Below are 14,548 nucleotides of genomic sequence, written 5' to 3'. Positions count from 1 at the left end.
CTTTTATTTCAACAACAAACTCACGATCACGGTGCCACAGGAGCGGAGCAAAAACGGGACGGACAAATGAAAGCTCCAGCTTTGTGTTGTCCGTCCCGCTTTTCCCCCGCTTATGGGTTAGTGTGTCAGTATTCAGTTAGCTGGCCTGCACACCTCCTTAAGTTTCAATTATCCAATGTCGCATATAACAAAAAACAAACAAAAAAAAACAGTGAGGCTACACTTTTAAACCGCATACTTCTACATTCTGAAGTAATGGAGCGTGGTAACGAAGCCCATATCGCTTCGCTACATGCCTTTACTATTCGGTCATACGTGCACTGCACAGCCGCGACTGATCATGCAAAATCCATGACTATGACGTCAGTTGACGTCATGGCCGTCGTCACGTGCTCCGCCCTTTCAGAGCGCTGTGGCGGGAGCAGCGACGCCCCTGCAGCGAGGAAGTTCCCGCCTGGCTTCGAGGTCCTGCGTGAAGCCGCTTTCCGCTGCGCAGGGGAAGCGGGAGGAGGAATACGGTACGGGGACCCGTTAAGTGCTTGACGCGGGAGTATTCACTATGAATATCGTCACCGTTATTGTCATCGCATCTTTGTCAATGACGGGAAGTTCCATTTCCCCTGAATGTTAAATGTCTACTATTACAAGATTTGAGGGGACCAACCTGACGAGGCATTGCAAGGTGGAAGCCATGGGAGAGCGCTGTGTGTACTTTTAGCCGGCGTGAAGTTAGTTAGCCCCATTGTGATTCTCGTATGTTTACGTGCATCCGGCCTTAGTGCTACACGACCGCACGCAGGACCGATGCTCATCCAGATCGAAACGGGCAGGGGTGGGCCTTAAAAACCCATGGGTTCTGCAGTGCGCATTATGTTCGATGCGCAAGCTTGTTTCGGACAGGCGTCATATAGGAACTCAGAAATATTATGGGGCTCTGACGTTTGATCCAGGTGCAGGTCTCATTCTTTCGAATAATATGAGAGCAAACTTGCGCCTACCTTAAATACTCTACTCAACATACTGTATTTCAAGTACTTTTGGTAGTATTTCGGCATTTTACAAAAACATTTCGCCTAGAGTATTTGCTTTTGTCTTAATTACATTTCTTGCTATATTCTACCAAGTATCTCAAATACATTTTTCAACCTTCGAAAATACTTGTGGCCGTATAATAATTTCGGGAACAAAAGATCGCTAGACTCCAGGGCAAAGCTGAACCGATTCCAGACTTGGAGGCAAGCGACCGAACACAGGAGAGGAAACAACGCAGGAGCAAAACGCAGTCTCCGAATGCCAACAAAAGGCCAAATGGATTGTGTTGTGTACCCGGGCTCAAAGACGACGAAGCAGATCGACAACGGGGATTTGGACCTCGTGCTGGGCTTCGGGTTTGGTCAAGATCCATATCTTCATTTCATATTACATTCTCTGCACATGGCTGTGTAAACGCACCTACCACAAAACAGATTGCCCCAACGCCTTTATGTGTTCTCCTGTCCGTTTTTTTTTTTAGCTTGTTTTTGAAGGGCACATTACGCTTGGAGCTAGCAAAGTGCTGTCCTTAACAACCTCTAATGTTAACTAAGTACCGGCCGGTATTGTCGTTTTCTGCTTTTTTTCTTTTGCCTTTAGACTTAGTGGCAGTTGACGCGATTTGTATCGCTGGCATTATTAATAATATGAAGCTTTCGTCCTGTGCCGGAATATGTGGGATTAACATCAAGTTCTTAGAAAAATTGTTAAAATGCATTGTTCAGTAATTATCTCAAAACTTTACATGCAGTCTCTTATCCCTGGCGTAGTGCAAAGCGATTGGGTGGTTCGGAAGGTGGTTCCTTTCATTTTTCAAGTTCAAAACAAGGATTTAAAAAAAAACATTTTTTTTTCATGTGAGACGCAACTACTATCCTTCACGCATGATCTTCATTATTCTATTGATAATATATATGAAACCGATTATGTTTTTTTTTTGTTGTTTTTTAGATTTCTCGAAAGCCTTTGTCAAAGTTTCCCACAAACTCCTTCTTCATAACCTACCATCAATTGACTCTTGTATAGTAAATTGGATTCATGCCTTTTTAACTAACCGCCTACAATTCGCTACTGCTTATAATACGAATTCGAGTACTGTTCCAGTCACCTCGGGTATCGCACAGGGCTCAGTGCTTGGCCACGCTACTCTTTCTTATTTCCATTAACGACTCGGTGTAGAACTTGTCTTCTTCTATTGGCCTCTTTGCTGACGATTGCGCAATATACCGGAAAATAACCGACATATCCGACACTATTCCGCTACAATCTGGCCATAATCGTATATCACTGAAGTGGCTAATGGAACGTTAAAGCATCATCAGCAAAGGTTGCGTGACGTTGCAAGATATTTTTGTGACATTGTGTCAATATATTTTCATGATGTTCTCAAAATGTAACGTTGTATATACATTGTTTTATGTGGCGTAACATTGCGCCATATTAGCCACATTCCAGTAATGTTGCCGCAACATTCCGTGCTACTAGGGTTTAAGTAACTGTTTTTGGATGTTTTCTTAACACTTGCTGGGATATGTTCGAACATACACAATTGAATAGCCCTCGGACATCCATTTCTATATATCCAAACAACGTCCACTATACGTCCGACTTTGGACATACGGAAACGGATGTCCAGTCCTTCTCTGGCAATGGATATTTGGCTCTTGTTCGGACGTCCGACGGATACACGTGGTTGGTTGGGACAAAACACTGACAAATTTACATCGACGAATGTGTCACACGCTCAGTCGATGTCGTGTCATCTTAACAGCAATCCTCTCTCGCTTCAGTGTCTGTTTACGAATACCTTGGTGTTCGTATGACGTGTAACCTTTCTTAAAAGATTCGTATTGAAAACGTAATTTACAGTGCTAACCGCGTATGTTAGGATGCTTAAAAATAAATCTCTTTCTCTCTCCTACTTTATTAAAACTAATCATGTTCGAAGCCCTAAAGCGTCCAAAATTAAAAACTGTTGCTGCTGTGTGGGACCCCTCTCGCTCGTCACTAATTGCTCTTATTGAATCCATGCAAAAACGCTCAGCTCGTTTTATATGGAAAACTTTCATCGTACTGCCAGCGTTTCTACCATAAAAAATACTTCAAATGCCGTTACTAATTCACTGCGGAAAAATCTCTAGTTTGTGTCTTTTTCATAAAAATTTCATCAAAATGCTACCCTTCGTCATAAACCGTATTACTTCACCATTCTACATATCTGCTCGCATTGATCACAACCACAAGGTCGGTATTCCAAATTTTAGAACTTCATCATATCAATATTCTTTTATGCCACAAAAATATAAAGACTGGAACCATTTTACCTCATCGATTGCTAACATCACTGCCATTTTTTTTAACATGCCATTACTATTATGTGTTCTTTATAGTTAATATTTTACAGCTCTCGCCCCTCTTCAATGTACTTACCTTGAGCGTATATGAAATAAACAAATAAATGGTATAAATACTACGAAAGTGTGCTGACTATCCATAATCAGGCATAGGATGTTTTCAGAAATGTTTAACACTCCGATGATGATAGCGAGTGAAGTGAGCAAACTGAATTTCGGAAAGGTTCCAACCCGTCAGGCCGAAATGTTTTTGTTTCTTTTCTCACCCAACAAATCATCGACGTCAAGTGAAAAAGAAACAAACAAAAGAACTCCGGGGGAAAGGGGGGGGGGGGGGCGGTTAAACCCCCCCCCCCCCCCCCCCGGGTCGTCGGTGCGCCGTTGGTCAAAAATGTAAGGTACTATACTTCATCACCGCCTTTGTGTCTCATGGAAGCTCCAGCCTTCAGAGAGAAGCACACGCATGTGCAGACATCAACGAATGTGAAGAGCTAAGCAGTGGCGTCACAAGAGAGGGGGGGGGGGGGGCGCCCCGTGTTCAGCGCTCGGGGGGGGGGGGGGGGGGTGCCACTGGGCAGTGAAAATAACCTAAGGCATCAGGGCATCGGGTGAACGGTTCATTTGGTAGGACGTGACTTTTCTTCTTCCGGTGACGTGCGCAGATCCCGGAGAGGGCACCTCGAGCCAGACGCGGTACCCGAAGCGGAGCCGCAAGTCCGTCAACTACGCCGAGTGCGAAGTTCCCTCCGAGGACGAGTTCTTCTGTGAGTGTCCAGAAGTCGGAAACTACTCGGACAAGATACCTTCTCCCTTCCCTCAGTGACACCCCATGCTCACTTCAAAAGCTTAATTCAATATAATGGGGCTACAGAAGTGGGTTGCTCTCTGTTGTCCGTTGTGCAGACTGCCTGGAGTGCGGCGAAGACCGGCACGGCGACTGTCCCGTCCACGGACCGCTCGAGTTCGTCAAGGACACCCCGGTGAGGAATTTACACGACTTTCTCGTTGTCTGGCGCGCATCGAGGAGGCATTGTGAGCTTTTGAAATGGCAGGAGAGCGGGGAAGCTGCGAAGAGACGGTGGAAGCCATCTGTGTTGGGACAAGAGGGACTTCATGGCATGATCGAGTTTTCACTTTCGGGTCCGGGCGTTACCTGTGTACGTCGATAACCTTCCTTGAATTCCGCGTGCTACCCTGGAAAGTTTACACGCGGGCTTCGATTGTTTCAGCACCAGACTGGACATCCAACGATGAGAATCTGCGAAGTCTAGTGTGTAGCTCTATTAAGTCATTATCCAGACTTGACATTGGAGACAATGGACTTCAAATATCGAGCGTCTATATTTTAGTGATTACATCGGAGGATATCCAGAAAAACCTCGATCGAAACCATAAAACGTTAAATTATCTGCTACCGTAATATTCTGCCATTGTCAACGAAGTGAACCATGCAAAAAGTGGTATTCCCGCCTGCAGGTTTATAGTTTTAGCGTAGCTGGATGTGTCAGAAAGTATCCCATTCTCGAGTGTCCTATACAGACCACGGGTTTGGAATCACAGCAGGAAATCTTACATTTCTTTTTAGTAGACATTTTATGCCAGACTACCAAAAACATAAGTGACACCGAAGTTTTATCGGTTCGTTTGAAAATAAATAAAAGTACAAACAAATACCCAGTTCGTAGTTGTCATCCTGGCTGACAAAGTCCTTGCACCACGTGAGCTCTCTTTATATATTACTTGCAACATCATATCCGTCCCCTCTGATTAATTCAGGTTCCCCCGGGAGACCCCCAGCGCGCGAACAAGACCCTGCCCGAGGGTCTGACGCTGGCCCGGTCCTGCATCAAGGGGGCCGGGAAGGGGGTCTTCACCCTCAGGCCCCTCCCGGCCAGGCTGTGCTACGGGCCCTACGAAGGCGTGCGCTTCACCGGCTCCGGCGGGGGCAACGGATACACCTGGAAGGTGCAGTGCTCCCTGTGGGCTGCGTGAGCATGCGTGAACTCGAAGGGTCTGAACCTGAAAGGGAGGATGGAATTGTCGGGGTACACACTATGGAATACCATACACACTTATGGGTGTAGCTGGTCTCAAGGATAACATCCTAAGGGTGTTACAGGAACAAGTTTAGAGCGCTAGAAAAGACGCAAATACTTTGTGCTCTGGCGGTGCGGTATCCTAAAGATACTTTTTTACTAGCAACAATGTGCAAGCAGCACGCATCACCTTCAGGTTGTACTCGCACAGATAGCACGAAAAGCCGACAATTCAGAGATACCCATTCCCAGATGAGCGCATCCAAAATTACGGAAGTTACAAGTAGGTTTCTTTGTTCTCGTCAGTACCTCAGTTATAGCATAAGAACTCGAAGTTCAAGAAATGTATCCCCAAATAAACACTAAATCAATGATAATCTGATTCAGTTGCCAAAACAATCTCCTTGAAATGCTTGAGGCGGGTGTAAAAGTGGTGCGTCACCGCGTGCACTTGCCCGGATCCAGGTGCGTGGCCGGTGCGGCTACCTGGTGGACGCCCGGCCCCTGTCGGAGTCCAACTGGATGCGCTACGTCAACTGCGCCCCGAGCGAGAAGAGCCAGAACCTCGTGGCCTTCCAGCACAGGGGAGGCGTCTACTACCAGACAAGGGCCAAAATAGCGCCGGGGACCGAGCTGCTCGTCTGGTACGGGGACGAGTTTGGCGCCGAGCTAGGACTCGTCGAAGCCAAGGACGGAGCCCAGAAGAAGCGTGAGTGGGGGACATCGCGGATGCAAAGCTAAGCTGAGTTTCGAAGTTTGTCATTGCAATACAAATTGTCAGGAGTGCACTATTTGTTGTGGAATCACAATGCATAAAAATAAAAAAAAAATTTTTTTTTTTTTTTTTTTTTAAATTGGGATTTGAAGGTACGGTACTTTCCTGAGATATAGTCCACCTAGAATAGATAAAAAAATTGTATGAAAATGAGGAGTGGTCTACCTGTCGGTGTGCAGTCCATAAAAGTTGAAAACACAAATGCTATTTTTAGATAATGTGTCTATCAGACATGTTATCCCGGCGAAGGGGCAATGAAACAGAGATGACTGTACTTCCCAGTCAGAAATGTTCGCTTTTATATCCTGCCCTAGCTAACCGGGCGCATTTACGCCAAGGGCATCGTTGATCCGAACGCTACGATTAGTAAGCGTGGTCTACCTTTCGGTGTTTTAAAGGGGAGGGGGGTTGCAGCGATTTCCGGACTTCGGTCAAACACTTGTGGAAGTTGCCCTCTGACACTCCTAAAGTAAGGAACAGAAAACCGATTTCGACAGCGTGTATTGCATTTCTGGTGCCCCTGTGCTCTCTCGGAGGACGCTTCCTCTCTCTCTCTCTCTGCTGACATTAGTGGGCCTCAGGCTGTAGCTTAGAGCCGTGTGAGGTCATGTAATCTTTTCACTGTAGTTTTTTCGGCTGCCATTCGTTGCTGCAGGTGGGGGGAAAAGCTTGACTTTTGCTTTGTGATCATGCAGCGGAATAGCGATATTTTTTAATGAAGGAGATGTTTTCTGTGACCTCCGGGACATGATAAACAACGTAAAAATTACGAGATGCATATTTTTGTAATCTTAAAATCGTTGAACCCCCCCCCCCCCCCCCCTTTAAAAGAAAATAACAAATCCATCCGAAAATGGGGGGGGGGGGGGGGGAGGGGGGCGGGTCACCTTTTGGGGGAGGGGTATCTCGGGATTTTACGGTAGTGTCCCCCCCTTAACTCTCTGCCCCCCTTGCCTTGCTCGTCCATGTGCAGACCAAGAAGAGGCACCGTCCCTCGAGGGGCCAGCGGAGAGCTTCGCGTGCGGGGACTGCGACAGCGTCTTCGCTTCCCTCGAGCACCTCCAGGGACACCGGAAGAGGATGCACGAGAGGGGAGGGGGCAGGCACCGATGCGGTCACTGTCCCTACTCCAGCGATAAGAAACCAAACCTAGTCAGGCACCAGCGCACCCACACGGGACAGAGGCCCTTCAAGTGCGGCACCTGCGGCAAGGCTTTCAATACGCAGAATGACTTGACCAGGCACCAGACAGTGCACACGGGCGAGCGCCCTCACGAGTGCGCCGAGTGCGGGCAGAAGTTCGCTCAGCTGGCAGACTTGAGGACGCACGAGAGGACGCACAGCGGAGAGCGGCCCCACGTCTGCCCAGAGTGTGCGAGAAGATTCGTCCAGAGAGGTGACCTCGCAAAGCACAGGCGAACCCACTCCGGCGAGAAGGCCTATGCCTGCCACCTGTGCTCCTACAGGACCTGCCATTTAAGGAACGTAAAGAGGCACGTGATTCGGGTGCACTCAAAAGAGTATCCCCACAAGTGCGGGGACTGCGGCAGAGGATTCGTGCTCCCATGCGAACTCAGAAGCCACATGAGGAGGCAGCACTCCTCCGACGACCAGGAGCGGTAGATGGACTCCGTGATGGGGGAGGGGGGAGGGCACCGGGTCCTAACGACACTGGGGAAACCCGAAGACAAGGGTGACACCGGCGAGTTCTTCTTTTGCTTTTTAATAAATACATTGTACATAGAATTGGCATCGGCTTACTGTTCCCCACGAGCGTATCGTCCAAAAGGGTGACTTTCCCGAACCGTGGGTGTAAGGGTCGACGAAGGCTGTGCTGTGGGCCGTTAGCACGAGAGGGACTTGGCTGGTCTACGAAAGCGTTGACGAACAGTTCCCGCGGTGGTGGGCGACTTCGAAAGTCGGCCGTATACTTTGCGACGCCAGGTTCAAAACGCGCGTTTTCAGCCGAGAGAACCGGAACGTGCTTTTCGGGCCGGGAGGACTATCGGAGAGTGCGGTGGTTGGATGGGCAACGTTAGACCACGTCTGGTGGAATGATCGTCGGCGCTGTCCACATCGGTTTCGGCTGTCTGGCTCGCTTCACAAGTTCTAAGGAAGAGTTTGTTTGGGTCCGAACCCGCCTGACCTTTGGCCGTGAGACATGCAGTGATGAAAATGCTGCGTCATTTGCGCCAAAATGTCATTTTGCAAAGAATTGTGCCAAACCTGCCCCGAGACAGCCTTAAAGCAAACATATATATATATATACATATTGGTCGACCCTAATACTCAGAGAAGTAGAAGGAAAGAAGTATTGTGCAAATAGGAACTTCACAGCGTCTGTACTCACAGTATAGTTTGTTTCGTTTTAGATCAGAATAAAGCCGAAGACTCGAACGCATGTAACCACAGACACGCATGCTAAAAGCGCAAGTCACGCGACATTGGTTGGTCTAGCCGATGAAAGAACACGTACAAGAAGATGACGAATGCCAGGAATTCGCCCTTGGATGCTGCGAATCAACCGGCCAGAGACGCTGATGCTGGGCATCAAGCGCTCTTGCCGATTGATGCGCTGGCTGGTTGATCGCCGACATCGACTAAAGTCTCAGACGATGTCGTCGATGTCAGGAACTAAGAGTCCCAGAGAAAACTTTTGCATTCAACATGAAACGGAACCAGAGTCTTGCATTCCTGATAAGTTCGCTTGATTACAGCGTGGCCCTTGCGCCTCTCAGCAGTGTGACCGCGTGGAGCTTCACCGCTTTGCACCGGAGTGCTAGGAGCAGCGGCTGACACGGGGGAGCGCCTGGCTTAGCGCGACAGGCAGGCACATTATGGTCAGGATGATTACGGGGCGAACCTCTTTGTCCTCATTGTAAGTTAATCTCCAATTAAAAGGAACAGATAATGAGAGAAGGGAACACGAGTCTATAGACGCTTTACAAACGCGCCAAATTACAGCCGCCATTGCTGACCTTCTCTTGTCTTACCGAGATGCCGAGCAACTGAAACCGGTAGTTTACGATCCTCTACAAAAACCGATGCTTTAGAAAAGGACACAGTTGAATCTAGTATGGCAATAACCTGGCCTGCTATAGTAATGATGAAGTGAAATGATGTAATAAGGGGAAACAAAAATTGAAGGTCAGTTATGGCGGTGCCCAGGCACAGCTGCAGCAAAGCGTCTATATATATTTGAATGAATACGGGAGTCCCGATAGTTTCCGTGCAGCTGTCGATCGAAAGAGCTGCGAACTTCGACGTGACTCTGGTTCCTACGCCGCTAAAAAAACAGTGTAGACTTTAAAGCGAAAGTGTACCCTTTTATAGTATTGTTGGTTGGCTGCATTTGTAATTTATAATATTAGAGTGTTGAGTTTGGCAGGTTCATTAAACTTACGGGACGCATCTTTATTGGTAGACGTGTTAGCGGATATGCTGGTTCTTGCTGGCATTAAAAAAATATATCTACAGGCTGAACAAACTACCGAGTGTAAAATGAAGAGGGGAGAGAAGATTCAATCCACTACGCTACGATACACTTTTGAACCATTTTTAATACCCACTGTAAATGAAACCTCTGACTAGAGCCTTATTTAAGACTGTGTTCCTTTTATGTTCTATCTAATTTTTTTTTTCTCCAAACAGTAATAAGTAATATGCTCGAGTGTCAAAGAGAAACAGTTGATTACTATCATAAATGAACTCATTAAGAGATTCAATCAGTTTTTCATTCTCGAGTGATGTGCTAACAGATGTTGGCATCTTCTGCAAAAGCGTCAGTAGCTGCTCCAAACCAACATTTTCCCCGCTACAGAACCTGCTACAAAAGGTCAAACGCCGATTTCATCACTGGACATGCGCAGGTCGTGGGGTCTCAGGCGGGAAACTTGAGCAATTCCCCCACGGTGGGAAAGTGGGGCGATTGGTTGCGGCCTCTCGGCCACTGGAAAACGCCCGTCTCATGACCCGTCAGGGAATCGCCGGTCCACCAAAAGAGGGCGGGCCAACCAGTGATATTTAGTGGAAGCGCTGCAAGTGGGAAACGTATCACGAACGAATGAACGGGTTTTAGTTGCTGCTGGAGCTTCAGAGCTCACGCTCCGTAATCGAGCCTCGTCAAGGGACTTCGAGGGACAATAGCCCCGTAAACGGAATTTAATCCTACGAGCCAGCCAACTCCCGAGCTAACACCCGAGCACCTCCATCCCACCTCCCGCTAGAAAGTAATCTGTGCCACTCTTTTTCGCTTATCTATCTTTATTCGTTGCGAAAGTATTCAATCGTTTATATAAAAGTAACCCACTGCTAAAGAGTTAGTAGGCGCTGTCAAGAGAAGCAACTTGGCCTCCGACGCAAGTACCGCCCCTTCTTCCCACAGCCAAGTTCGTCAGCCGATCCGGACCTGCCGCGGACGACGCAAAGTGTGCACCAAGGAACCCGTTCTGTGCAGCTCGATGTTGCTGGACAGATACGCGTCCCATGTGCGTAGTTCATCGCAAGCGTAGCTCTTCATTTTATAGCATTTCTTCATACCAAAAACTGCCTGGAAACGACCTGGCGAAGGAAACACAGGCCTTCCTTTAGGGCGAACGAAGGTAAGAGCGCAGTTACATTGGTCAGGTGACATTGTAAACAGACAGGAAGGTTCTTTTAAAGGTCACATTATTTGTTCTAGTGAGTATTTAACTCGGGTTCAGTTTCTTCGTAGGAATATTTAAATAGAAAACTTCTATCTTAAAGAAATCTTTCTTTTCAGTACGTCACATCGGCAGCGACAGAGTTGCCAACCAAAAGTCGTTTGTCCAAACATGCTAGCCTCATTATAACATAAAATATGTAGCACTGATACAAAACACGACGTTAAGGATACAGGCTACGCGCCTTGTACTATCAAAGTATTTGACTCACTGTACAGTGAGTTGCCTACGAATGCCTTGCCAGGGCCGTGTCACAGCCTTCCATGGCTAGCAGCCATAAACAGGGAATCCGGGGTATCATTGTCGACACACAATGAACCCGAAGCCCGCCATCCGCGACCGGCGCAGAGAAGAAAGCGCACGGCGTGTCCACGGGAAGATGGAAGAACGGCCTCGCTGCTCCTCCAGTCTTCCTATCCAAATGGTGAAGGAAAAACTTCGATGGTGAACAAAGCACTAGGTCGTAGAATAACCGTGGTACTAAATGTTTAACTTCTGATGTGACTTAAGCGGTGTGAAGCCGGCCCCAGAACTAGCCCATGAAAATCTAAACAATCACACTTGATTTCGTCGGAGGTATTAAAGGGGCACGGACAGGTCAAAAATTATATTATTATTTTTTTTTTATTATCTGAAACGATTGACAAGGATGCGTGGACATTATCCTCAAAATCCGAAACTAGTGAACGTAGAATTTGTGAAGTAAAGAAACTTTTCCAAAAGCCGAATTTGAACTTCCCGCGCGATCCGCGCCAGTGCAGTGACCTCAAAGACTGAGTCGTCCTGCAACTCGAACTTCTTTCTCTTCTGCCCCGGCCCGAAGTGTCGTGTTCGCTCGCATCTGGCAATCGATTGCTTGCCTCGGTGTGCCGCCTATCGCTGTGAGCAGACGACGCTTCACTTTCCAGTCTGAAGTTCTTTGAGGACCCTTTCAGCTCTCTCAAATTCTTTGAAATGGAATGAGGTCGAAGAAAACGCGCCTTGGACTTTTGTGAGCTACGCGAGGGTCCATGTCGCGTCGGTTCTGCGTGAAAGGTTGTCCCGCCGGAGCCACAACCAAAACTACGGTACACAGACACCAAACCCAGTTGTTTTGACCTTTGACGATTTCCTTTTCGAAGTCTGGTAGGTCGCAAGGAACCTGGACAAGAGAACTTTGTTCGATTCCCCGACTCGCCAATGATCCTCGGTGCTACATGTGCCAAGCGCTGCGGCGCCGCCAAGTTTATCGAGGGAGGATAAAAAGCCAGGCGACATAACTCCGGGCTCCGATTTTCGATACTTCAGAAAGAAGGGCCATAGTGCGTTCGCAATTGCGTTAAAAACATGTTCTACGAATGCCATACGAATATTACAAAATGTCGTTTACAAAGTTTCTAAATTTAATAATTTTTTACGTCACGAAGAAAAAAAAGGCGAGGAAATGAGAAGCAGACTGCCCTTTCACACTTCGGGTACTTCATATTATTTGATTGTGAAACGTTTGATATTGCCTGTGCAGATTGCAAAAGATATGGCGAAATTCACGTTTGAATACAAATTCAATTAGATTATGATCCTCTTGAAAGTACTTTTGTTGTGTAGTTTTCTGCAATCCGTTTAGAAAAAAATTAGCACACACTTGAAATATGATAGTCACTATAAACATTAGAGCCTTCTCCCTGCTTGTATAAAAATAAAAATGTTTTCGTAAGGATCAACACTGAATTATACTTAGTTCTGTTATTCCCGCGATTCTAAATAGTACTTTGTGTATCCTTCACCAATTCCGGCGTGATGCGACAATGTATCCCGTTTCGTCACATTAGGCAAACATTCCCTACAAAACATTGATTCAATATTGTGGCGAAATTGTTGCCAAGAGGCTATTTATAAATGTTGCTCAAATATTCTTTATTAAACGTTTCTGGAACATTTGTCTATGTAATTTAACTTTACACAACGTTCAGCAACATTGACACAATGTGACACGAAAAACGTTTCTTTTACGTTATTCTTCAAATGGCTCTATAACGTACCCGGATATGTCCACGCGTTATATTACATTCGTGACATTGTAGTAACGTTTTGGCAACATTTGATGCTAGTAAGAGAAGTATTACTGCTTTTTAATGCAGGTTTACACCAGTTTCTAGCAGGGGTCGTCGAGAACTTCGGTGTCCGGCTCGGTGATCGGAAGGGTGCATCGTTGGCCTTTGCCGACGACCTTGTCTGATCGCCAGGTTGCCCCCATGGTCTTCGCTATCTCATAGATACGTTTATTGATTTTCTCAGGGTTAGAGGATTTGAAATTATTTTCTTTTTAAATTGGCTTCGGCTTAGTGGGTGGCGGAAAAAAAAAAAAAGGGCAACTCTTGTCAATTTAAATTTGAGGCCTTTCCGCTGCGTGCGATCGAGTGTTCTGGGTCGTGTGAAGTACATACCTCGGTGAACAGATTAAAGGAACACTGCCACAAATGTAGATTTCTTTTGTTTATTGTTCCTTTTTTCTTTCTTTTTTTGTCTAAAACGATGCAAGGTGTAGTCATAGAGTCGCAAAAAAATACCACAACCCCAGAAAAGAGATTTCCCACACGCGCGCGCCTTTTTTCCATTGGACTTTTTCTCTCCCTCTTCTCATTTCTTCGCTTCTTTTTATTCGTGACGTCAAAAAATATTAAATTTAGAAACTTTGTAAACAACATTTTGTAATATTTCAGAACGGCATTCGGGGAACATGTTGTTTAACGGAACTGCGAACGCACCATGGCCTTTCTTTCTGAAATATCAAAAATCGGAGTCCGGATTTATGTCGCCTCTTGGCTTTTTATCCTCCCTCGATAAACTTGGCGGCGCCGCAGCGCTTGGCACATGTAGCACTGAGGATGATTGGCGAGTCGGAGAATCGAACAAAGTTCTCTTTATCACGCGCCTCGCGAAATCTCAGACTTTGAAAAGGAAATCGTCAAACGGTCAAAACAACTGGGTTTGGTGTGTGTGTATTCTAGTTTTTGTTGTGACTGCGCCGGGGCAGCATTTCACGCAGAACCGACGCGACATGGACCCTCGCGTAGCTCACAAAAGTCCACTGCGCGTTTTCTTCGGCCTCGCACCGTTTCAAAGAATTCGCTGAAAGGGCCCTCAAAGAACTTCAAACTGGAAACTGATGCGTCGTCTGCTCACAGAGATAGGCGGTACACGGAGGCAAACAGTCGAAGACGCAGGCGAATACGACACTTCGGGCCGGGACGGAGGCGCCAGAGAAACTCGAGTTGCAGGACGACTCAATCTTTGAGGTCACTGCACAGGCGCGGATCGCGCGGGAACTTCAAATTCGGCTTTTGGAAACATTTCTGTACTTCACAAATACTGCGTTCACAATTTTCAAATGTTGAGGATAATTTCCACGCATCGTTGTCAATCGTTTCAGATAATATTTAAAAAATAATAATAATATAATTTTGGCCTGTTCCTACCCTTTTAATACCTCCGATGAAACATTGCGATTGTTTAGATTTTCATGGGCTAATTTTGAGGCTGGGTTCACACCGCTTAAGTCACATCAGAAGTTAAACATTTAGACGTTTTACTTAGTACCACGGTTTGTCTACGACCTAGTGATTTGTTCACCATCGAAGTTTTTCCTTCACCATTTGAATAGGAAGATTG

General features: G+C 46.6%; 1 protein-coding gene across 1 annotated transcript; it reads left to right on the top strand.

The window, feature by feature from the left end:
* The first annotated feature begins 445 nt into the window (after positions 1 to 445).
* LOC115311069 (zinc finger protein 239-like) lies at positions 446 to 7,937 on the top strand. The gene is made up of 5 exons (XM_040213773.2): positions 446 to 518; positions 4,049 to 4,150; positions 4,290 to 4,366; positions 5,888 to 6,131; positions 7,171 to 7,937. Exons 4-5 carry the CDS (start codon positions 5,945 to 5,947, stop codon positions 7,818 to 7,820), a joined length of 837 nt encoding a protein of 278 aa, XP_040069707.2. The 5' UTR covers positions 446 to 518; positions 4,049 to 4,150; positions 4,290 to 4,366; positions 5,888 to 5,944; the 3' UTR covers positions 7,821 to 7,937.
* Positions 7,938 to 14,548: the final 6,611 nt, after the last annotated feature.

This window comes from Ixodes scapularis, unplaced genomic scaffold (assembly GCF_016920785.2).
Source record: "Ixodes scapularis isolate PalLabHiFi unplaced genomic scaffold, ASM1692078v2 PGA_scaffold4__175_contigs__length_147842914, whole genome shotgun sequence".
NCBI lineage: Eukaryota > Metazoa > Arthropoda > Arachnida > Ixodida > Ixodidae > Ixodes > Ixodes scapularis.
Note: the sequence above shows the minus strand (reverse complement) of the source record. Positions and strands in the feature narration are given on the sequence as shown.